Source organism: Tachyglossus aculeatus, chromosome 2 (genome assembly GCF_015852505.1).
Source record: "Tachyglossus aculeatus isolate mTacAcu1 chromosome 2, mTacAcu1.pri, whole genome shotgun sequence".
Taxonomy (NCBI): Eukaryota; Metazoa; Chordata; class Mammalia; order Monotremata; family Tachyglossidae; genus Tachyglossus; species Tachyglossus aculeatus.
Genome location: NC_052067.1, coordinates 146,266,726 through 146,292,546, shown reverse-complemented (window position 1 = coordinate 146,292,546; position 25,821 = coordinate 146,266,726). Strand labels below are relative to the sequence as shown.

The 25,821-nt window shown below is 42.8% G+C and overlaps 1 protein-coding gene across 1 annotated transcript in view; it reads left to right on the top strand.

Moving 5' to 3' along the window:
• Nucleotides 1-25,821, top strand: part of SYT10 (synaptotagmin 10) — a 116,038-nt gene that overhangs the window by 21,180 nt on the left and 69,037 nt on the right. The window contains 2 exon segments of the mRNA XM_038740257.1: nt 8,895-9,106; nt 9,108-9,253. Coding sequence (XP_038596185.1) covers nt 8,895-9,106; nt 9,108-9,253 — 358 coding nt within the window.

Sequence of the window (25,821 nt, the reverse complement as noted above, 5' to 3'; positions counted from 1 at the left end):
TGGCAGATTTTGCTGACAGATTGGATGTGTGGGGTGAATGAGAGAGCAGAGTCGAGGATGACACCAAGGTTGTGGGCCTGTGAGATGGGAAGGATGGTAGTGCCATCCACAGTGACGGGAAAGTCAGGGATTGGACAGGTTTTGGGAGGGAAGATAAGGAGCTCAGTCTTGGACATGTTGAGCTTCAGGTTGGGGGCAGACATCCAGATGGAGATGTCCTGAAGGCGGGAGGAGTTACGAGCCTGAAGAGAGGGAGAGCGAACAGGGGTGGAGATGTAGATTTGAGTGTCATCTGCGTAGAGATGATAGTTGAAGCCATGGGAGCAAATGAGTTCACCAAGAGATTGAGTATGGATGGAGTGAGCTCCATGTGAGACCTGATTTTCTTCCCTCTAGACTGTACGCTCATTGTGGATAGGGAACATGTCTACCAACTCTGTTTTATTGTACTCTCTCAAGCACTTAGTACAGTGCCCTGCCCACAGGTAGCACTCAGTAAGTATGATTGATTATTAAAGTCAATGAAAATCATTTCTGTTTTTTCAGAAACTAAAATTCTTCCAAACCTTGGAATTACTTAAATTTAGGCAGGCTAAACTGCATAGCTTCTTTAGTCTGCATTTGTTGCCTTATCTACTTGTCAAAAGTTGCCAACTTACAGGTATCAGTAGTACAAAATACCTAATGACTTCTTGTCACACAGCAGACAAGAAGTAGAACCAGGATTAGAACTCAGGTCCTCTGATTCACAGGTGTGTCTTTTCACTAGTCCACGCTACAGTTCCATGTGATATTTATGTTAATAGGATTGCTATTTATAATATAAATACATTGCTGGAACTAAATTACTCCTTTATAATGGATTGAGCATAAAATTCTGGCTAATTTTGGTAACAGGATGTCCAGTATTGGGTAAGAAACCAATTCCCCATTTATTATTTTATTCATATGTAAAAATTAGTTCTGATTTACAACATTTTGACTTAAGATACAGTTTTGAGGAACCAATTAGGTAATAAATCTGAGGACTGCTGGTTAACAAATGGAAACAGGAAGTAATACAATGTTCATATATTTAATTATACCAACATTTAATCTATTTACCACTATAGCCCTTACCACGTGATTTACAAGAAAGAAGCAACAGAAATATAGTATAATTCCCATTTCTCCTGAATTTCGCTTAGTCTCAAAGATGGATTTTTTAGCTGAACCATTTTTGCCTAACCAAAAATCTGAATTGCAACAGCTGCTACCATTAACCTACAATTTCAAACAATGCCTTCACTTCATCTTATGATTTCCTGATACCTCGCACAATTTCTGCTAGGATTCTGGAGCCAAACATGTTTGAAAATGAAGTAGGTTATTTTTAACTGCCTCATTTCAGTAGCATCGAGCCTTAGACAGTGGGTGAAAAAGCTTTGCTGTAGCCCTGGTTAAGTTCTCTTGGAACAACGAGAAGCGGTAGCGTTTTAGTAGAGGGGTATAAAGAACTCCCACTACCAATCAATCAATCGATCAATTGTATTTACGGAGTGCTTACGGTGTGCAGAGCACTTGGGAGAGTACAGTTTAACCATGCATGACATATCCAGGCTCTAATCTCTGGTTGTGGTGTGGGGAATAATAATGGTATTTGTTAAGCACTTACTATGTGCCAGCCACTGTACTAAGCACTGGGGTGAATCAAACAAGTCAGGTTGGACATAGTCCTTGTGTCACAGGGGACTCACAGCCTTAATCCGCACTTTACAGACGAGGTAACTGAGGTACAGATAAGCGAAATGACTTGCCCAAGGTCACCCAGCTGACAAGTGGCAGAGCTGGGATCAGATCCCATGCCCTTCTGTCTCCCAAGCCCATGCTCTATCTTGGAGAAGCAGCGTGGCTCAGTGGAAAGAAGCCGGGCTTTGGAGTCAGAGGTCATGGGTTCAAATCCCGGCTCCGGCAACCATCAGCTGTGTGACTTTGGGCAGGTCACTTAACTTCTCTGGGCCTCAGTTACCTCATCTGTCGAATGGGGATTAAAACTGTGAGCCCCCCGTGGGACAACCTGATCACCTTGTAACCCCCACAGCACTTAGAACAGTAGTGCTTTGCACATAGTAAGCGCTTAATAAATGCCATTATTATGCACTTCATGATGCTGTCTACATGTTTTGTTTTGTTGTCTGTCTCCCCCTTCCAGACTGTGAGCCCGTTGTTGGGTAGGGACTGTCTCTATATGTTGCTGACTTGTACTTCCCAAGCGCTAAGTACAGTGCTCTGCACACAGTAAACGCTCAATAAATATGATTGAATGAATGAATGAATGAATGGGGGAACACAGAGTCACCCCTCCCATCTCCATGTACTATGTTATCATTAAGCAGATGTGACTATACTACTGAGTGCTCACCACACACTAATAATAATTATAATGCATTTGTTGAGCATTTACTATGTTCCTTTACTGTATTAACCACTGGGATAGATACCAGATAATCAGGTTGGACCCAGCCCCTGTCCCACACAGGGCTTAATCTTAGAGGGAAAGAAAACAGGCATTAAATCTCCATTTGACAGATGAGGAAATCGAGGCCCAGAGAAATTAAGTGACTTGCCCCAGGTCACACAGCATGCAAGTGGCAGCTTGGCTTAGTAGAAAGAGCACGGGCTTTGGAGTCAGAGGGTGTGGGTTCTATTCCGGTTCCATTACTTGTCTGCTGTGTGACCTTGGGCAAACCATTTAACTTATCTGTGCCTCAGTCACCTCATCTGTAAAATGGGGATGAAGGCTGCGAGTACCACGTGGGACAAGTTGATGATCTTGCATCTACTCCAGTGCTTAGAACAGTGCTTGGCCTATAGTAAGTGCTTAACAAGTACTATAATTATTATCATTTTTATTATTACTACAAGGGGCAGGGCTGGGATTAGGACCCAGGTCTTCTAACATCAGGCCCAGGCTCTTTCCAGTAGGCCACACTGCTTCTCACCGGAGGCCCAGAATTTAATAATGCTGACCCTCCCTGGTTGCCGGGGAACCAATGTGAATAATAATAATGATAATAATAATAATAATAATGGTATTTGTTAAGCACTTACTATGTGCCAAGCACTGTTCTAAACACTGGGGTAGACACAAGATGATCTTGTTGCCCCACGTGGGGCATACAGCTTTAATCCCCATTTTACAGACGAGGTCACTGAGACACAGAGAAGTTAAGTGACTTGCCCAAAGTCACACCACTGACATGTGTCGGAGCCAGGATTAGAACCCACAACCTCTGACTCCCAAGCCCGTGCTCTTTCCGCTAAGCCACGCTGCTTTTCAGCATATGTTTTTATACCTGTGAGAACAGTTCATGGAGGCTGGGATGGTACGTAGAACAGGCCCATCTTCCAGAGATCCTTTAGAACTATCCCTCCCGCTGAGACAAGGGAAAATCTAGGCTGGATCTGAGCTTCCCTCAATTCTCTAGTGCTGGTGGCTACTTTAAGTGGGCCATCACAGCCCCCTGAGCATCTGAAGAGCACATTTACTGGACTCACAAAGGGATTTCTGCAATAGAGCCGCTTGGGTAGCAGAATCACCATCAGTCCCTTCTCTCCCTTTGTGCTCTGAACATGTCATTCACAAGGATGACATATAAGTCCTGCACACAAAAGGATTTTCATCCTCTCCCTAAATCAGTCAAACAAATGATGGTATTTACTGAGCACTTAGTGTTTGCAGAGCACCGTATTAAATGCTTAGGAGAGTAACAGTTTGTTCTGATGACTTGACACCTGTCCACATGTTTAGTTTTGTCATCTGTCTCCCCCTTCTAGACTGTGAGCCCGTTGTTGGGTAGGGACTGTCTGCATATGTTGCCAACTTGTACTTCCCAAGCGCTTAGTACAGTGCTCTGCACACAGTAAGTGCTCAATAAATACGACTGAATGAATGAATGGCGTGGATTGACGTTCCCTGCCCACGAGGAGCTTACAGTCTAGAGTAAATTCTAAAACCCACATTAAAAAAACCTTGACCTGCTGAGAGTAACTCCCAAGGGTCTACACACTTCTCAATCCCTCAATCCTATTTACTGAGCACTCACCTTGTCTCTATCCCAGAGCTTAGAAAAGTGCTTGGCACATAGTAAGCACTTAACAAATACCATAATAATAATAATTATTATTACTCTGTGCCGTGCACTGTAGTAAGCGCTTGGGAGAGTACAATCTAGAAATAAACAGACGCATTCCCCCGCCCTCGAAAAGCCTAGAGGGGTTGGATAGGATCCTTTCACTTTTCGCTTTTGAACACCAATATTTTAATCCAATTATCATGTTCTATCCGAAATCTTAATGATGACTGAAAGTGAGAGTAATGACACTCACTTCTAATCGGATTTTCAAATATCTCCCTAAAGATCTTTAGCCATCCGATGAAAATCCAGCTCTCATTTCAATTAAGAATTCTTTCAAGTGAAAAGCTGTTGGATCCGCTTGGTTAAAAGGCTGTTAAGGGGATGAATCGGGGTCTAATGACGCTTTGTAAAGGAATGTAAACATGCAGCAGCCTCAAAAATGGCCTATGTAGCCTAAATAGGCTAGCAACAGCATCCCTTTTCCAATGTGAACAGTGGTTTATATCTCCTTTGAACTGCTAGGAGCAGAAGAATCATCCTTAGATCAAAGGCGAGGCAGATTGCAGCCTTCCCTGCTGTGTGTAGATTACATTGTTCATTAACCCTCCAGGCAACCTGCCAAATGCTATTTGGCCCCAAATTGTACCTCCTTCTCAGTATGTGCACAAACAAAAAAAGGAAGTTTTCTGTGACTGACGTTTAGGAAAAAATATTTATCCGTGATATTTGCCAAGGGTTTACTATGTACAGAGCACTGTACTAAGGGCTGGGAGAGTACGGTAGAGTAAGTAGACGCAATCCCTGTCTGGAAGAATTTACAATCCGAGGGCAAGCAGACACTGAAACAAATTAGAGGGAGGGGAAGCAACAAATTGTTAGGATAAGTGCATAAATGAATCAGCGCTGCTTAGTGGAAAGAGCATGGATTTAGGAGTCAGAGGACGTGGGTTCTAATCCAGGTTCCTCCACATGGCTTTGTGTGACCTTGGTCAAGTCACTTAACTTCTCTGGGCCTGTTACCTCATCTGTAAAATGAGGATTAAGACTGTGAGCCTCACGTGGGACAGCCTGATTACCTTGTATCTACCCCAGGGCTTAGAACAGTGCTTGGCACATACTAAGTGCTTAACAAATACCATAATTATTATTTTTAGTGCTATGGGGGTGGGCTGTATATCATGTAGAAACACTCCAGGAAGAGTAGAGGGTTTACAACTTTAACTTCTACGTTCACAGTATGTTTCCCTAGCTCCTAGTGCAGTGCTCTGCACACTGTAGGTGCATAACAAATCTATCCATCCACTGGCTTAATAATAATAATAATAATGGCATTTATTAAGAATTTACTATATGCAAAGCACTGTTCTAAGCACTGGGGAGGTTACAAGGTGATCAGGTTGTCCCTCGGGGGGCTCACAGTCTTAATCCCCATTTTACAGATGAGGTAACTGAGGCCCAGAGAAGTGAAATGACTTGCCCAAGGTCACACAGCTGACAATTGGCAGAGCTGGGATTTGAACCCATGACCTCTGACTCCAAAGCCTGGACTCTTTCCACTGAGCCACGCTGCTTCTTAGTGGAAAGAGCAGTGACTTGGGTGTCAGTGGTGATTCATTCATTCATTCAATCGTATTTATTGAGCGCTTACTGTGTGGTCGTGGGTTCTAATTCCGGCTGTGCCACCTGTCAGCTGTGTGACTTTGGGCAGGTCACTACACTTCTCTGGGCCTCAGTTACCTCATCTGTAAAATGGGGATTAAGCCCGTGAGCGCCAAGTGGGACAACCTGATTACCTTCTATCTACCCCAGTGCTTAGAACAGTGCTTGGCACGTTGTAAGCACTTAACAAAAACCATCAGTATTATTATTATAGCACTTAGAACAGTGCTCAGCACTTAGAACTGTGCTTGACACATTGTAAATATTTAAATACCATCGTTATTATTATTATTGCAATCCATAATAATAATAATAATAATGATAGTAATGATCATTGTGATATTTGTTAAGCGCTTACTATGCCAGGCCCTGTGCTAAGTGCTGGGGTGGATACAAGCTAATCAGGTTGGACACAGTCCCAGATGTGGGCTCAGAGACTTAATTTCCATTTTACAGAATAGGTAATTGAGGCACAGAACAGTGAAATGACCTGCCCAAGATCATACAGCAGAAAAGCAGCAGAGCCAGGATGAGAATCCGGATCCTTCTGACTCCCAGGCATATGAGCATGACTCATTGGAAAGAGCCCGGGCTTTGGAGTCGGAGGTCATGGGTTAAAATCCCAGCTCCGCCAATTGTCAGCTGTGTGACTTTGGGCAAGTCACTTCACTTCTCTGGGGCTCAGTTTCCTCATCTGGAAAATGGGGATTAAGACTGAGAGCCCCACGTGGGACAATCTGATCACCTTGTAACCTCCCCAATGCTTAGAAAAGTGCTTTGCACATAGTAAGCCCTTAATAAATGCCATTATTATTATTATTACTAGGGCATGCTGAGCACTTACTATGTGCAGAGCAATCAATCAATCAATTGTATTTATTGAGCGCTTACTGTGTGCAGAGCACTGTACTAAGGGCTTGGGAAGTACAAGTCGACAACACATAGAGACAGTCCCTACCCAACAGCGGGCTCACAGTCTAGAAGACTCTGTAGAGCACTGTATTAAGCGCTTGGGAGACCAAAATTAATGGAGTTAGCAGAACCAATTCCTGACCACAACAAGCCTATAGTCTAGAGGGGGAGACTATAGACTCCTGCTCCATAATATGACATCAATATGAATAAATATTACTATTTATTAAGTATTATTTATTTATTAAGCACTTATTGTGTGCAGAGCACGACATTAAGCAGTTAGGAGAGTAACAGTGGATCGACATCCCATGCCCACAAGGATCTTACAGTCTAGATTAAGTTCTAAACCCCACATTAAAAAGCTGAGACCTGCTAATGGTCTACACACTTCTCAATCACTCAATCCTATTTGAGTGCTTATGACATTAATATGAATAAATAATTTATACTATGTAATTTAAAGATAAATACGGTGGGGTTGGGGGTGGGGAGAATATCAAATGTCCAAAGGTCACAGATTGAAATGCATAGACTACACAGAAGAAAGAGAGAGAGAGCTGGGGAAAAGACAGCTTAAGTGGGGAATCCTTCTTGGAGGAGGCCTGAACTTAGAAATGCTTTGAAGCTTGGGAGAAATGTATAGTTGTTTTGATGTCTTCTAGACTGTAAGCCCACTGTTACGTAGGGACCGTCTCTATATATTGCCAACTTGTACTTCCCAAGTGCTTAGTACAGTGCTCTGCACACAGTAAGCACTCAATAAACACGACTGAATGAATGAATGAATGAATGTCTCCCCTCTTCTAGACTGTGAGCCCGTTGTTGGGTAGGGATTATCTCTATTTGTTGCTGAATTGTACTTTCCAAGTGCTTAGTACAGTGCTCTGCACACAGTAAGTGCTCATTAAATATGATTAAATGAATGGTATGTGTTAAGTGTTTACTATGTGCCAGGCACTGTACTAAGTGCTGGATCAAACAGGTAGCAGCCAGGAGAGTTTTACATGGAAGGGGCAAGGTATATGGTTGATGATGATGATGATAAAAGCAATCCCTGCACTTTACCATTCCCTAAGAGAAATTAGAACATGTCTCTCTGGACCTAGAAAGGAGTGAGAACATTCCTAATGACTTAATAGTAAAAATGATGGCATTTGTTAAGCGCTTACTATGTGCAAGGCACTGTTCTAAGTGCTGGGGAGGATACAAGGTGATCAGGTTGTCCCACATGGGGCTCACGGTCTTAATCCCCATTTTATAGATGAGGGAACTGAGGCCCAGAGAAGTGAAGTGACTTGCCCAAAGTCACACAGCGGACAATTGGTGGAGCTGGAATTAGGACCCATGAGCTCTGACCTCCAAGCCCATGCTCTTTCCACTGAGACACGCTGAAATGATGTTATTGCAAAGGCTTTCCACTCTGCCCTCTGAGCTGCCTCCTCACATTTAATGGTGGCATTTTATTAAGCGCTTACTATGTGCAAAGCACTGTTCTAAGCCCTGGGGAGGTTACAAGGTGATCAGGTTGTCCCACGGGGGGCTCACAGTCTTAATCCCCATTTTACAGACGAGGAAATTTAGGCATAGAGAAGTTAAGTGACTTGGCCAAAGTCACACAGCTGACAACTAGTGGAGCTGGGATTGTTAAGCACTTATTTTGCACCAAAGCGTTTACTTTAAGCACTGGGGTGGATTCAAAGCCCTATTGAGAGCACACCTCCTCCAAGAGGGCTTCCCAGAATGAGCCCCCTTTTTCCTCTCCTCCTCCCCATCCCCACCCCAGCCCTACCTCCTTCCCCTCCCCATAGCACCTGTATATATGTTTGTACAGATTTATTACTGTATTTATTTTACTTGTACATATTTGCGTTCTATTTATTTTGTTAATGATGTACTTTCTATTTGTTTTGACTTGACACCTGTCCACATGTTTCGTTTTGTCCTCTGTCTCCCCCTTCTAGACTGCGAGCCCGTTGTTAGTTGGGGACCATCTCTATATGTTGCCAACTTGTACTTCCCAAGCGCTTAGTACAGTGCTCTGCACATAGTAAGCGCTCAATAAATACGACTGAATGAGTGAATTTGAATCCCTGACCTCTGACTCCAGAGCCCGTGCTCTTTCCACTGAGCCACGCTGCTTCTCAATTGAATTTTACTCAATTTCTCCGAGTGAATTTTTGTCCCCGTTCTGGTTATTTGCAGACATCTCAGTCAGTCTGCTCGCGGTGGTGGTCAGCTTTTGTGGGCTGGCCCTGCTGGTTGTCTCGCTCTTCGTCTTCTGGAAGCTGTGCTGGCCCTGCTGGAGAAGCAAACCTCTGGCTCCCAACGGCGGCGCCTTCCCCCAAACCACCTCCAGCGCGCCCACGGAGGTCTTCGAGGCCGATGAGAAGAAGGAGGTGAAAGAGAACGGGAAGCCCCCCCCCGAAAGCCATGGAGGCCGCGATGAAAATTAGCCACACTTCCCCGGATATCCCGGCAGAAGTCCAGACGGCTTTGAAGGAGCACCTGATTAAACACGCGCGTGTGCAAAGACAGACCACTGAACCAACGTCTTCATCACGGTAAGGAAAATTCAGATGCAGAGCTTCTCTCTTTCCCAGAATCGTTCTGGGAAATGCTTGGTAGGATGGTCGAAATCTACTGGTCCTGTAGGACAGAATATCCAGTGATATTGCGGAAGTTGTATTCCCTCAGTTTTCCTGTTTTACAGCCCATTGTAAATTCTAACAATTATACATGTCTTGTGTTTCACTGGCGTCTGTTTTATAATCACATGCACATTTGTGGTTGAATTCTCTCTCTAAACAGGAATAGGCTATTATCGAGTTAAAGGGAGAAGTAGTTTGGCCTGCAAGTCAGAGGCCGTGGGTTCTAATCCTGGTTCCACCACTTTTTTGCTATGTGACCTTGGGCAAGTCACTTCACTTTTCTGTGCTTCCGGTACCCCATCTGTAAACTAGGGAATAAGACTGTGAACCCTAAGTGAGACAACCTGATTACCTTGTATCTACTCATCATCATCATCATCATCAATCGTATTTGTTGAGAGCTTACTATGTGCAGAGCACTGTACTAAGCGCTTGGGAAGTACAAATTGGCAACATATACAGTCCCTACCCAACAGTGGGCTCACAGTCTAAAAGGGGAGACAGAGAACAAAACCAAACATACTAACAAAATAAAATAAATAGAATAGATATGTACAAATAAAATAAGTAAATAAATAGAGTAATAAATATGTACAAACATATATACATATATACAGGTGCTGTGGGGAAGAGAAGGAGGTAAGATGGGGGGGATGGAGAGGGGGACGAGGGGGAGAGAAAGGAAGGGGCTCAGTCTGGGAAGGCCTCCTGGAGGAGGTGAGCTCTCAGCAGGGCCTTGAAGGGAGGAAGAGAGCTTAGTACAGTGTTTGGCACATTCATTCATTCAATTGTATTTATTGAGCGCTTACTGTGTGCAGAGCACTGTACTAAGCACTTGGGAAGTACAAGTTGGCACATAGTAAGCGCTTAACAAATGCCATTATAGAATTAATCAACAGTACCAGTTGACTATTTATAATAATGATAAAAATAATGATGGTATTTGTTAAATGCTTACTTTGTGTCAAGCACTTTTCTAAGCACTGGGGTAGATACAAGCTAATCAGGTTGGACACAGTCCCTGTCCCACATGTTTTAATCCTCAGTTTATAGAGGACGTAACTGAGGCCCAGGAAAGTTATGTGACTTGGCCAAGGTCACACAGCAGACAAGTGGCAGAGCCAGGATTAGAACCCAGGTCCTTCTCATCCCAAGCCCGTGCCCTATCCATTAGGCCATGACTCCTCCCATATGTGTGCAGAGCATTAGCACTAAATACTTGAGAATATAATAAAGGTAGCAAACAAAATCCTTGCCCCCTAAAAACTAAGAATCCAGCGGTGTAGACAGACATTAAAATAAATAACCAGTAGGAGGAAGCAATCTAACTTAAATATATGTATATGGTAAGCTTGTTGTGAGCAGGAAACACGCCTATCAACTCCTATCACAGTATCACAAGAGCTTAGTACAGTGCTCTGCATTCAGTAAGCACTCAACAAATGCGATTGATTGATTGAATGATTGATCGATATGGGTGTGGGAAGTGAGTACCACATTGTACAATCACTCATCCTATCCCGACTGGATTACTGCTTCAGCCTCCGTTCTGATCTCCCAACCTCCTTCCATACTTCACTCCACTGCCTGGATTATCTTTCTCCATTCTGGGCATGTCACCCCACTTTTCAAAAATCTCCAATGGTTGGATATCAACCTCCATATCAAAAACAATAACTCATCACTATTGGTTTTAAATCTCTCCATCCCCTCGCACCCTCGTACCTCACCTCCCTTCTCTCCTTCTTCAGCCCAGCCCGCACAAACTCCGCTCCTCTGCCATCGATAACTTCCTCTCTGGGCCTCGTTCACACCTGTCCCACTGTTCTCCCTCGGCCCACATCCTACCTCTAGCATGGGATACCCTCCCTCCTCACATCTGCCATATTAGCACACTTCCCCCCTTCAAAGCCCTACAGAAGGCACACCTCCTCCAAGAGGCCTTCCCAGACTAAGCCCCCTTTTCCTCAGCACCCACTCCCTTTGTGTCACCAAGACTTATTTCCTTTGTACTTCCCCCCTCTCACTCCACAGAATTTATGTATATATCTACAATTCGATTTATTTACACTGATGCCCGGTTACTTATTTTGATGTCTGTCTCCTCCCCCTGAATTGCCTCTCTTTATTGCTGCATTGTATAAGTGTTTAGTACAATGCACCGAACACAATAAGCAGTCAATAAATACGGTTGAATGAATGAAGTGAGAATCCAAGAACTGCCTGATGCCAAAATCCAAAATCCTGAAGTGGCAGTAGGAATGATGAAGGGTGGGCAGATGAGAGATTAATTAGGGAAGGCCTCCTGGAGAAAATGTGATTTGAAAAGAACTTGGAAGATGGGGAAAACAGTGTTCTCTTGGATATGAAGAGGGAGAGAGTTATAGGCAGAAAGTAGGGTTAGAACAAGATGCCAGGCAGTTCATTCAATCAATCAATATCATATTTATTGACTGCTTACTGTCTGAAGAGCACCGTACTAAGTGCTTGGGAGAGTACAGTACCACAGAGTTGGTAGACACTTTCCTTGCCCAAGAGAAGTTTACAGAATTTTTAAATATAAGAAAACCCGTCAATCCTTGATGGTTCAATAGAGGATTTCCCATTTTGTAGGCTATCTGCTGTAAATTTCCAAGTTCCCTTCAGTAGCAAACTCATTTTTCCTCTAGCCTGCTCGAAACCACAACCAAAGTCCTGGTCAAGGGCTTTTTCCAATAAAAACAGTCATGACATTTGTTAAGCACTTCCAGGCATTGTACTAAGTGCTGGGGTAGATACAATCAAATCGGGTTGGAAACAGACCCTGTACCACTTGGGGCTCACAGTCTCAGTCACCATTTTACAGATGAGGTAACTAAGGCACAGAGAAATGAAGTGACATGCCCAACATCACACGGAGTCAAGTGGCAGGGTTGGAATTAGAACTCATGACCTTCTGACCCCAGGCCTGTGTGCTATCCACTATCAAGAGTATTCACTGAGCATTTACTTGGCATAGAGCACTGTACTAAGCGCTCGGGAGAGTACAATATAACATTAAACAGACACATTCTCTGCTCACAAAAAGCATACAGTCTAGAGGAGCTTGGGGGTGAAGACAGATGTTAAAATGAATTACAAATTGAGGAAACAGCAGAGTAGAAGGATATTAATTGTGGTACCTAATTGTGACATTTGTTAAACACTTACTATGTGCCCAGCAGTGTACTAAGCACTAGGGTAGATACAAGGTAACCAGGTCCCTCACAGCGTTTGCATGGGAGAGAGAACAGATATTTGAATCCCAGTCTTGTAGATGACAGGACTGAAGCACAGAGAAGTTCTGTGACTTGCCCAAGATCCCAAGGCAGGTAAGTCTTGGAACGAGGTTTAGAACACAGGACCTCTGAATCCCAGGCCCAAAAATAATAATAATAATGATGACGGCATTTGTTAAGCGCTTACTATGTGCAAAGCACTGTTCTAAGCACTGGAGGGGTATACAAGGTGATCAGGTTGTCCCACGTGGAGCTCACAATCTTCATCCCCATTTTACAGATGAGGTCACTGAGGCACAGAGAAGTGAAGTGACTTGCCCAGGGTCACACAGCTGATAAGTGGTGGAGCTGGGATTTGAACCCATGACCTCTGACACCCAAGCCCATGCTCTTTCTATTGAGCCATGCTGCTTCTCTAGAAGTGTCATGGGACTGGGGTAGGGTGGTATGGAAATGCTCAAGGATTCATCATTCATTCAATCTATTTACTGAACACTTACTGTGTGCAAAATACTGTACTAAGCGCTTGGGAGTGTACAATAGAACAAAAAAACAGACATATTCCCTGTCCTCAATGAGCTTTCAGTTAAGAGGATGAGGCAGGGTGGGGAAATAATCAAAATCCTAATTTTGATTTCAGTAAGGGGAAATGGGGAGAGAGAAGCAGCGTGGCTTAGTGGAAAGATCCCAGGCTTGGGATTCAGAGGTCGTGGGTTCTAATCCTGGCTCTGCCACTTTTCAGCTGTGTGACTTTGGGCAAATCACTGAACTTCTTTGTGCCTCAGTTAGCTCATCTGTAAAATAGGGATTAAGACTTTGAGCCCCACGTGGGACAACCTGATCACCTTGTATCTACCCCAGCGCTTAGAACAGTGTTTGGCACACAGTAAGTGCTTAATAAATACTATTATTATTATTATTATTATCTGAATGGGGAGGGAGTTCCAGGCCAGAAGCAGGATGTGGAGAAGAGGACTGAGGTGAGATCAAGCTACTATGAGCAGATTGGAGTTAGAGGAGCGAAGTGTGTGGGCTGGGTTGTAATAGGAGAGTAGCAAGGTGAGGTAATAATAATAATGATGGTATTTGTTAAGCACTTACTATGTGTAAAGCACTGTTCTAAGCGCTGGGTAGGAGAGGGCAAGCTGATTGAGTGCCTTGAAGCATGGTGTAGTGGATAAAGCATGGACCTGGGAGTGAGAAGGTCATGGATTCTAATTCTGGCTCCACCACATGTCTGCTGTGTGACCTTGGGCAAGCCACTTCACTTCTCTTAGCCTCAGTTACCTCATCTGTAAAATAGGGATCGAGAAGGGGAGCCCCACATGGGACAGTCCAACTCGATTTGCTTGGCTCCACCCCAGTGTTTAGTACAGTGCCTGGCACACATTAAGCGCTTAGTACCACAATTACTGTTATTATTGTTGTCATTGAAGCCAAAGGCGAGGAGCTTCTGTCTGATGTGGAGGTGAAAGGGTAGCCACTGGAGGTTCTTGAGGAGTGGGGAAACATGATCAGTGCAATCACCTATCAAGGCCTACAAACATATCAATCAATCATATTTATTGAGCGCTTACTGTGTGCAGAGCACTGTACTAAGCACTTGGGAAGTACAAGTTGGCAACATATAGAGACAGTCCCTACCCAACAGTGGGCTCACAGTCTAAAAAGTGGGCTCACAGTCTAAAATCCCTCCCTTCCTGTAACATTTCTTGTTTGAGGATTTCTGTACCCCTGTGTCCTTTCAGGTGGTGACCTGAAGACCTCAGAACCGATTGTACACTCCTACTGGACCCTTAAATCCATCCTCAAAACAATCAATCAATCATATTTACTGAGCACTTACTATATTCACAGCACTGAACCTGGGAGAGTTACTAGGCAAGATCTCTCCCTACAAGCAACTCTATACATGCCAACTCCTTGGAGGCAATAGGAGAGATAACCCCTGTTATCATTTTTTTATAAAAAGGTATTTGTTAAGCACTTACTATGTACCACTCGATCATTCAGTAGTATTTACTGAGCACTTAATGTGAGCAAAGTGCTGAACTAAGCACTTGGGAGAGTACACTATAACATTAAACAAACACATTCTCTGCCCACAACAGGCATACAGTCTAGAGGAGCTTCTCTTTTAAGTTCTGGGGTAGATAAAAGGTAATGAGGTTGGATAAAGTCAATGTTCCACATGGAGCTCACAGTCTTAATCCCTATTTTGCGGATGAGGTAACTGAGGCTCAGAGAAGTTGAGTGACTTTCCTAGTGTCACAAAGCAGACAAGTGGTAATGCGGGGATTAGAACCCGGGTCCTTCTGATTCCCAGGCATTTGCTCTCTCCATTAGATCATGCTGGATCTCAGCTCACTTATTCCGAGAGTTTTCCATTAGGTTTGAAATGCCCCCAAATGGTGGCTTTCTGGGCCCTCTAGACTGTAAGTTTGCTGTGGGCTAGGAACGTGTCTGTTCATTGTTACATTGTACTCTCCCAAGTAATGATGATGATGGCATTTATTAAGCACTTACTATGTGCAGAGCACTGTTCTAAGTGCTGGGGAGGTTACAAGGTGATCAGGTTATCCCACAGGGGGCTCACAGTCTTCATCCCCATTTTCCAGATGAGGTAACTGAGGCACAGAGAAGTGAAGTGACTTGCCCAAAGTCACACAGCTGACAATCGTCAGAGCCGGGATTTGAACCCATGACCTCTGACTCCAAAGCCCGGGCTCTTTCCACTGAGCCATGCTGCTTCACTTAGAACAATGCTCTGCACACAGTAAGCACTCAGTAAATACGATTGAATTAATGAATGGCCCGTTAGCACTTTGGATCTCATCTCATCTTCAAGTCCCTACCTAAAATCTTGGTTCTCCTTTAGCTCTAGATTCAGAAAGAAAAATTGGCATCTATGCCTCCAAATCATTCAATCACTCAATGATATTTATTAAGCACTTTCTGCAGAGCACTGTACCAAGTACTTGGGAGTGATATCTTATTAGGTATAAGAAAAACCTGGCAAAGCTCAAGTGTTTTCAGTGATCAGCAACCACAAGATTTTTAAGCATAAATTAGGCTATGTATCCTAACTTCTTCCATCTGTTCGTCTTTCTATTTAGCTGTCAGCGCGACTAGCTAGATAGTCTAGAAATGTGTATTCATGCCTCTTGGGATTAGATTACATTGTAAAACCATCTACAAGTTGTGTAGTTGTATATCCTGAAGCAGATATTGTCAATAAATGCAATTTCAAAACGTATTTGTGCCTCTGCTTTGGAGTAGGGAGGCCTAGTATGAAGAGCATAGGGATGGAATTCAGAGGACCAGGGTCCTAATCCCACACTTTCTGGTGTGTGACTCTGGGGAAACTGCTTAACTTCTCTGTGCCTCAGTTTCCTCATATGTAACATGAAGATTCAATAACACAGTTATTATAATATTATGATTCATATAAAGAGTACAGTTTTAAATGCCCTGGAAACACTCTTAGAGGAGAGAATTCTTATTTACAAGGAGCTTATTATTATTATTATTATTATTATTGTATTTGTTAAGTGCTTACTACGTGTTTTCTATTGTTGGGTATTATTTGGAACAAGATTTCATCAAAAAAATTCTCCTTCATTCTTCAAACAAAAATGATTTTTCTTTCCAATATGTATTCTTCAAATTAATATCAATCAAGTCTCTCTGTCAGCTCTCTCCTATTCACATTTTTGCTTTCACACCTTTCTCTCCAACTGACATTCTACATTACTCCCAATTAAACCTTCCAATTTTACTTTGCACCTGATTCCCACTTCCAAACTCTTCTTCACAATATTCCCACAGCCTGAAACTCCCTCCCTTTCCAAATCTGCATCGTGACAGTTCTCCCCATCCTTAAATCCCGCCTAAAATTTCATCACCTCCTAAAAGCCGTCCTTAGTAAATTCCCAAATCTCACGTTGGTCAATCACACCTACCAATCAATCAGTCAATGGTATTTGCTCAGTGCTTACTCACTGTGAGCAGAACACTCTACTAAACAAGCTCTTTGATAGAATCCTTGCCTTCAAGGAGCTTATTTTCCTATCCGAAAAGAGCTAACGTTTCAACAGGGGAGAGGGCAACAGAAATATTTATAATTGACTACAATTAGAGTAGTCAACATCCTCTCAGGGTCACACCTGGAGAGTTTCCTGTACTCTACCAGTCTCAACTACTGTAGGGTGAGTCAAGCAGAGGCATATCCATTCCATTCCTAGCTTGGGCCAGTGGCTAATGAGTGGAAGGCAATCTGCTACAAGTCTCCCATGCGGCAGTGACATCGGAGAGAGGCAAGAACAAAGACTCAAGCTGACCATGTGGAAAGTGGCAATGCTAAGCAACGTCTGTATTTTGACCAAGAAAACTCTCTGGATCCACTACCCGGGACGATTGCAGATGGAGGTGGGGTGTTCTGGGAGAAATGGAGTCGCTATGGGTCAGAGATGACTCAACGACAAAAAATAATACAAGACGAGAGTAGTCAACATGAATAGCTGATTGTAGAAGTGAATTAACATATATTCAAAAATGCTGAGGATGGGTACATGTAAGTTCGTAAGGGCTACAGTTGGCTTTATACAGGTTGGGGAAGTAGCAAATTGATCAGGGAAGGCTTTTGGAGGAGGTATGAATTTAGGAGGGCTTTGAATTTGCGGAAAGTTGTGGTACAGGAACAGTCTGGACAGAGGCAGAAGAATTGGGGGGGTGGGAACAGCTAGAAAATTCGCTTGAGAGGAATGAAGAGAGCGAGAAGGGAATTGCAGATTAATAATAATAATAATAATAATGGCATTTATTAAGCACTTACTATGTGCCCAACACTGTTCTAAGCTCTGGGGGGGATACAAGGTAATCAGGTTGTCCCACATGGGGCTCACAGTCTTAATCCCCACTCTGGGTCACTGAGGCCCAGAAAAGTTAAGTGGCTTGCCCAAATTCACACAGCTGACAGGTTGCGGTGCCAGGATTAGAACCCTTGACCTCTGACTCCCAAGCCTGGGGTCTTGTCACTGAGCCATGCTGCTGAAGAGAGCAGAATGTCAGTGGAGGGTTTTGAGGAGGGAAGAGATGTACGCGTTGTGATGTTTAATTCATTCATTCATTCAATTGTATTTATTGAACACTTATTGTGTGCAGAGCACTGTATTATGTGCTTGGAAAGTGCAATTCAGCAACAAATAGAGACAATCCCTGCCCACAAAGGGCTCACAGTCTAGAAGGGGGGGAGACAGACATCAAAACAAGTAAACAGGCATCATCTGTGCTGCACCATTGAGCCTATATTGGTGTGGGGAATGGAGGGGGAAATGCTGAGAGAGCAGCAAAGAGATGGATGAGATAGAGAGATGAGAGAGAAGCTGTGTGGCTTAGTGGAAAGAGCCCGGGCTTTGGAGTCAGAGGTCATGGGTTCAAATCCTGGCTCTGCCACTTGTCAGCTGTGTGACTTTGGGCAAGTCACTTAACTTCTCTGCACCTCAGTTACCTCATCTGGAAAATGGGGATTAAGACTGTAAGCCCCCTGTGGGACAACCTGATTACCCTGTATCCTCCCCAGTGCTTAGAACAGTGCTTTGCACAGAGTAAGTGCTTAACAAATACTATCATCATTATTATTATTATTATTATTATTATATGAGAAGTAGCATGGAGTAGTGGATAGAGCACAGACCTGAGACCCAGAAGGACACGGGTTCTAATGCCGGCCCTACCACCTGTCTGCTGTGTGACTTTGGGCAAGTCACTTCACTTCTCTGTGCCTCAGTTACCTCATCTGTAAAATGGTGATTTAGACTGTGAGCCCCACATGGGACAGGGACTGTGTCCAACCCAATTTGCTTATATCCACTCCAGTGCTTTGCAGAGTGCCTGACACATAGTAAGTGCTTAAAAATACCATAATTAGTATTAGTATTATATGATATCAGCAGTGGCAGATTAGGTGGACTAGAAGGGGTGGATCTGAGAGATGACATAGTGGAAAACCAGCAGGATTTGGTAGTTGAAATACAGGAAGGAGTTGAAGATGACACGGACGTTGTGGGCTTGTGGGGGCACAACCAGAGTTTAAGATTTAAGGCAAATCTCCCGAACGGTAGAAAGAAGATCAGTGACAGGTATAGATAAGAGAGGGATCTTATAAAAATAGGGAGACATTTGAATTTTGGAAAGCTTTAAGGAGCCATCGGAGAGTGAGAGGCTGAGTGAGGAAAATGAATAATAGGAGCAAGTGGCTTTAAAAAGGTGAGAAGGGTTAGGGTCAGAGGAGCAGGTAGAGGAAGTAGAAGTATAGAGCAAGGGCAGATCTCACCTGAAGCAACAAGAAGAGTGCAGGGACTCTTCCTTACCCCTAAGTAATTTCCCAAGTTCTCAGTAGGCACTCAATAAAAAACATTGATTGATTGATTGACTATCCTAAGGAGAGAGGCTTGGGCCCCAAGGTTCAAATAATAACAATAATAATAATGGTAATAGCATTTGTTAAGCACTTACTCTGTGCCAGACACTGTACTAAGTGTGGCTTAGTGGATAGACTATGGGCTTGGGAGTCAGAAAGACCTAGGTTCTAAGTTTGACTCCACCATGTGCTCCGCTGAGTGACATTGGGCAAGTCACTTAACTTTCCTGTGCCTCAGTTATCGCATCTGTAAAAAATGGGGATTAAGAGTGTGAGCCCAATGTGAGACAGGGACTGTGTCCAACCTGATCTATCTCAGCACTTAGAACAGTGTTTGACACAGAGTAAGCACTTAGCACATACTATCATTATAATAATAATTATTGTTATACAAGCTAATCAGTTTGGAAACCGTCCCTGCCCGACTTGGGGCTTAGATTCTTAATCTACATGTTGCAGATGAGGTAACTGTGGCATAAAGAAGTTAAGTGACTTATCCAAGGTCACACACAGAGCGGACAAGTGGAGGAGCCAGAATTAGAACCCAGGTCCTTCTGACTCCCAAGCCTGCGCTTTATCCACTAGGATACACTGCTTCTTACAATGGAGACAATGAACCATGTTTTCTTAAATTTTCCAAAGTCCTTTTCCTTTTTTTTTTTGAGGTGGTATTTATGAAACGCTTACTAAGTGCCAGACACTGTACTAAGTGCTGGGGTAGATGCAAACGAATCAGGATGTACACAGCCCATGTCCCACATGGGACTCAGTCATTTTTGCATAATGGAAGCAGAGAGAAGTTAAGTGAATTGCTCGAGGTTAAAATCAGACTAGTGAACGGGTGGGATTAGAATCCAAGTCCTTCTGACTCGCTGAATGTTAATTGCTCCATAAGGGCCCTGCCTGTAAAGTCAGTGTTCAGTGAATGTTAATTGAGGATGGTGATGATTTTGAAATCAATGTAAGTGAGGAGACTATCTTAATTACAGTAGCACTTGTCCTCATAAATCAATTTGTGGTATTTACTGACCATTTATTGATCAATACCTGTTGATTCATTTAATCGCATTTATTGAGTACTTACTTTGTGCAGAGCATTGGACTAAGCACTCGGGAGAGTACAACAATAAAAAGACACATACCCTGTCCACATCAAGCTGAGCCCCAAGTGGGATCTGATGATTTGCATCTGCCCCAGGGTTTAGTACAGTGCTTGGCACATAGTAAATGATTAACAAATGCCACGATTATTATTAGTACTTACTGTGTGCAGAGCACAGTGCTAAGTGTTTGCGAGAGTAATGCAACAGAGTTGGTAGGCACATTCCCTTCCCATGACAGCCTTTAGTAAAGCACTTAGTATAGTGCTCTGCACGCAGTAAGTGCTCAATAAATATGACTGAATGAACCTTACAATTTAGAGGAGAAATTAGGCACTAATATAATTAATAATCATTAAAAATCTTCTAGACTGTAAGCTCATTATGGACAGAGATCATGCTTACCAATTCTGTTATATTATACTCTCACAAGCACTTAGTGCAATGCCCTGCACACAGCAAGCACTCAAACGTGATTAATAGATTAATATATTCAATCAATCAATGTGATATTAATGGATGCTTACTATGTGAACTGCACTAAGTGCTTGGGAGAGTTCAGTAGCCTAAGAAGACATCGTCGCTGTCCTCAAGGAGCTGATGACGTAAGCAGTGGAGACAGACAGTAAAATAAATTACAGGTTAGGGAAGCTACTCAGTACAAAGATATGTACTTAAGTGCTTTGGTAGTGGAGTAAGTGTACAAGTGCTTAGGGGATAAGATTAAGAACCTGATCTCTTTTTTCAGATATGGTACAGATCTTTGTTAGATCTATACCATATAAATATGGCATAATCTTGGTATAGATTTATTTATCTAGATTGATTTGTTTACTTAGATTAATGTCTCCCTGTCTGTAATCAATCAATCGTATTTATTGAGCACTTACTGTGTGCAGAGCACTGTACTAAGCGCTTGGGAAGTACAAGTTGGCAACATATAGAGAAAGTCCCTACCCAACAGTGGGCTCACAATCTAGAAGGGGGAGACAGGGAACAAAACAAAACATATTAAAAAAATAAAATAAATAGAATAGATATGCACAAGTAAAATAAATAAATAAATATTTATTTATCTACAAATCTGTAGATTGTAAGCTCATCCTGGGAAGGGAACATGCCTACCAACTGTTATATCCTTCTCTCCCAAGCATTTAGACTGTGAGCTCATCGTGGACAGAGAATATGTCTGCTATATTGTTAATAATAATAATAATTATAATGGTATTTATTAAGCGCTTACTATGTGCAAAGCACTGTTCTAGGTGCTGGGGAGGTTACAAGGTGATCAGGTTGTCCCACAGGGGGCTCACAGTTTTAATCCCCATTTTACAGATGAGGGAACTGAGGCACAGAGAAGTGAAGTGACTTGCCCAAAGTCACACAGCTGACAGTTGGTGGAGCCGGGATTTGAACCCGTGACCTCTGACTCCAAAGCCCAGGCTCTTTCCACTGAGCCACGCTGTTGTGTTCTACCCCCTGGACAAAGCATACCTCAAGCATTGGAGAAGCAGAATGGCTCGGTGGAAAGAGCACAGACTTGGGAGTCAGAGGATGTGGGTTCCAAACCCGGTTCTGCCACTTATCAGCTTTGTGACCTTGGGCAAGCCACTTAACTTCTCTGTGCCTCAGTTATCTCATCTGTAAAATGGGGATTAAGACTATGAGCCCCACGTGAGACAACCTGATTACCATGCATCTACCCCAGTACTTATAACAGTGCTCAACACATAGTAAGCACATAGTAAATACCATAATTATTATTATTTAGAACAGTGTTCTGCCCACAGTAAGTGCTCAGTAAGCACAATTGACTGACTTAGTACAGTGCCCTGCAGACAGAAAGCGCTAAATTGGTAGGATTGATCCTGTAAAATCTAAGAGTTATTTTCTACATTTAGTGCAAACCATTTTAAATTCAAGTGATTACTGTCTGGTATTTTTATTTGTGGCACATAAACCACCACAGTGTAGAAGTCAGGAGAGGCAAATAAATGCCAGTGGGAAGACGTTGGTACACATTTATTTCCAGAAATGAGTGCGTTGACCAGTTTTCAATATTTTCATTAACTGGGTAAAAATAAATGGAGCAGTAAGAGTGCAGAATTATTTCAGCCAGCCAAATTTAAAGCAAATTATGTGGACCTAATGAAACTAGCTAATTGAGAGCTATGATGGATCCTGTTTCATATTACTTCTGTTGAAAAACATAATGCTTGTTTATCTAAACTTTATTGGCCAAAGACAGAATTCCTAGCTATAAGTAGTTCAAAAAATGAGAGTTCAGTCAACTCACTTTAATTGCTTAAAATTGATGAGGCCTCTAAATGTACTGGCTATTAGAGTGTGAAGAATGTATTTCAAATATTTTCAAATGATGTGTCTTACATAATAATAATAATGGAATTTGTTAAGTGCTTACTCTGTGCAAAGCACAGTTTTAAGAGCTGGGCAGGTTACAAGGTGATCAGATTGTCCCACGGGGGGCTCACAGTCTTCATCCCCATTTTACAGATGAGGTAACTGAGGCACAGAGAAGTTAAGTGACTTGCCCAAAGTCACACAGCTGACAATTGGTGGAGCCTGGATTTGAACCCCTGACCTCTGACTCCAGAGCCCGGGCTCTTTCCATTGAGCCACACTGCTTCCACAAATGACCAGCTTGGGCCTTTAACATGGAGACAAATCTGGGAAGAAAAGTCATTTCTCCTTGTTCCCTGAACTCTGAGTCCCAAGGAACCTGAAATGTTGTTTCTTTAGCCACAGCCCCCTACTGATTTGGTTTCTATTTTATTTGTCTGTGTTTTTTTTATTTTTCATCATTCCTGATGTGTCTGTCTCTAGTCCTTTCTCTCCAACTATCTACTCTCAAATTGTGAATCCCCCAAGGGACAGGTACCATGTGAAATTCCCACCTGTATGTTCTCTCCCAAGGCTTAGCATAGTGCTCTGCACACAGTAAGCACTTAATACATTATATTGATATTATGACAACTAGTATTCATTCATTCAATCATATTTTTTGAGCACTTACTGTTTGCAGAGCAATGTACTAAGCTCTCAAGAGACCACAATATAACAATAAACAGGCACATTCCCTGCCCACGACGAACTTACAGCCTAGAGGGGGAGACAGACATGAATATAAATGAATGAATGACAGATATGTACATAAGTGCTGTAGGGCTGGGAGGGGATATGAATTCATTCATTCATTCACTCGTATTTACTGAGCACTTACTATGTGCAGAGCACTGTACTAAGCACTTGGGAAGTACAAGTCGGCATCATATAGAGATGGTCCCTACCCCACGACGGGCTCACAGTCTGGAAGAGGGAGACAGTCAGCAAAACAAATGGACAGGTGAATAAAGGAGCAAATCAGGCCAATGGGAGTGGGAGAAGAGGAATGGAGGGCTTAGTCAGGAAAGGCCTCTTGGAGAATATCATACTACTATCATACTACTACCACCATTACTATATTTGCCCATTCCTCGATGAAATAGTATTCTAGGCAGCCAAGTTAACTCTGGGAAGAGGGATTAAGAATTCTTAGGGAAATAGCAAGCATGAGTATCAATCAGTCCTTATTTTTTGAGCACTAACTGTGTGCAGAGCACTACACTAAGCGTTTGAGAGAGTACAACAAAGTTGGTAGACATGTTCCCTGCCCACAACAAGCTACAATCTAGAGGGGGAGGCTGACATTAATATATATATAGATATATATAAATTGTGGATATAAACATAAACACTGTGGGGGTGATGAGTAACGAAAGCAAGTCAGCGGGGAGATTTTGGTTCTATAATAAAGCTGCCAAAATATCCAATAATTGGAAAACTTCCTTCTCTTTGGTTGATATTGTTCCACGTGAGAGTAATAGCCATTTACCCTCATCTTTACATAAAAAAGGAAGAAATATGTTGTCATGGTAACAGCAAAGCATTGTAATAATTAAAGTCTCAAATGACTTGCTAAACTATGTCTTGGAATATGCATTAGGCACACTCTGTAATTAGGACACTGACTTACCAGAACAGAACAGAAATGCCTCTGTGCTTTCATTCCTACCAGAAAATGCCTTACAGCTGTACTATTATTTCTCAAATCAATGATTGATTTTACATTGGAGGGTATTAAATGTTTTATTACATTGACATATATACTGAATGGTATGTTCCAATTTTGACTGAATATAACGTGACCTGAGCTTTTAGAAGGTTATTCATGTTTAGTTGGATATATTGGCCCACAACTTAATTCCTCATATCTACATTCTAACAGAGACTATTTTGGCTGTATGTAGAAGCAGTCTAGTCTAGTGGAGAGAGCTCAGGTTTGGGAGTCAGAGGGATCTGGGTTCTAATGATGGCTCTGGCACTTCTCTATTGTGAGACCTGTGGTAAGTCACTTGACTGCTCTGGACCTCAGTTACCTCATCTGTAAAATGGGGATTTAGACCATAAGCCCCATGTCACTGTTGACGGCACTACCATCCTTCCTGTCTCACAAGCCCGCAACCTTGGTGTCATCCTCGACTCCGCTCTCTCATTCACCCCTCACATCCAAGCCGTCACCAAATCCTGCCGGTCTCAGCTCCGCAACATTGCCAAGATCCTCCCTTTCCTCTCCATCCAAACCACTACCCTGCTCGTTCAAGATCTCATCCTATCCCGTCTGGACTACTGCATCAGCCTTCACTCTGATCTCCCATCCTCGTGTCTCTCCCCACTTCAATCCATACTTCATGCTGCTGCCCGGATTGTCTTATTAATTACTCTATTTTACCTGTACAAATCTATTCTATTTATTTTATTAATATGTTTGGTTTTGTTCTCTGTCTCCCCCTTCTAGACTGTGAGCCCACTGTTGAGTAGGTACTGTCTCTATATGTTGCCAACTTGTACTTCCCAAGCGCTTAGTCCAGTGCTCTGCACACAGTAAGTGCTCAATAAATGCGATTGATTGATTGAGGTGGGACAGGGACTTTGTTCAACCTGATTAGTTTGTGCGTACCCCAGTTCTTAGAACAGTGCTGGACACATAGTAAGGGCTTAACTAATACTATCATCATTATTATTATTATTTTTATTATTATATGGTTAACTACTAGATACTATTCACAATATGCATTGCGAATGAAAGTAAAAGGGGTGCTTTTGGGTTATGTCTACCCCATGACTTGTTCCACCTTCCATCTTTCATCCCCAGTCCAGTTTATTCATTCATTCCTTCAATCATATTTATTGAGCACTTACTGTGTGCAGAGCACCATACTAAGCGCTTGGGAAGTACAAGTTGGCAACATATAGAAATGGTCCATACCCAACAGCAGGCTCAGATTTACTGAGTCAATTTTGTGGCTCGGCAGAAAGTGCATGAGCTTGGGAGTCAGAGGTCATGGGTTCAAATCCCGGCTCCGCCAACTGTCAGCTTTGTGACTTTGGGCAAGTCACTTAACTTCTCTGGGCCTCAGTTACCTCTTCTGTAAAATGGGGATGAAGACTGTGAGCCCCACGTGGGACAGCCTGATCACCTTATATCCTCCCCAATGCTTAGAACAGTGCTTTGAACATAGTACGTGCTTAACAAATGTCATCATTATTATTATTATCATTATATAAAGACAAGCCTGAGGAATTAAGCTTGGCATATTAATTTTACTGTGCCTGGAGGAATCAGATCTACTAACCTTATTGCAC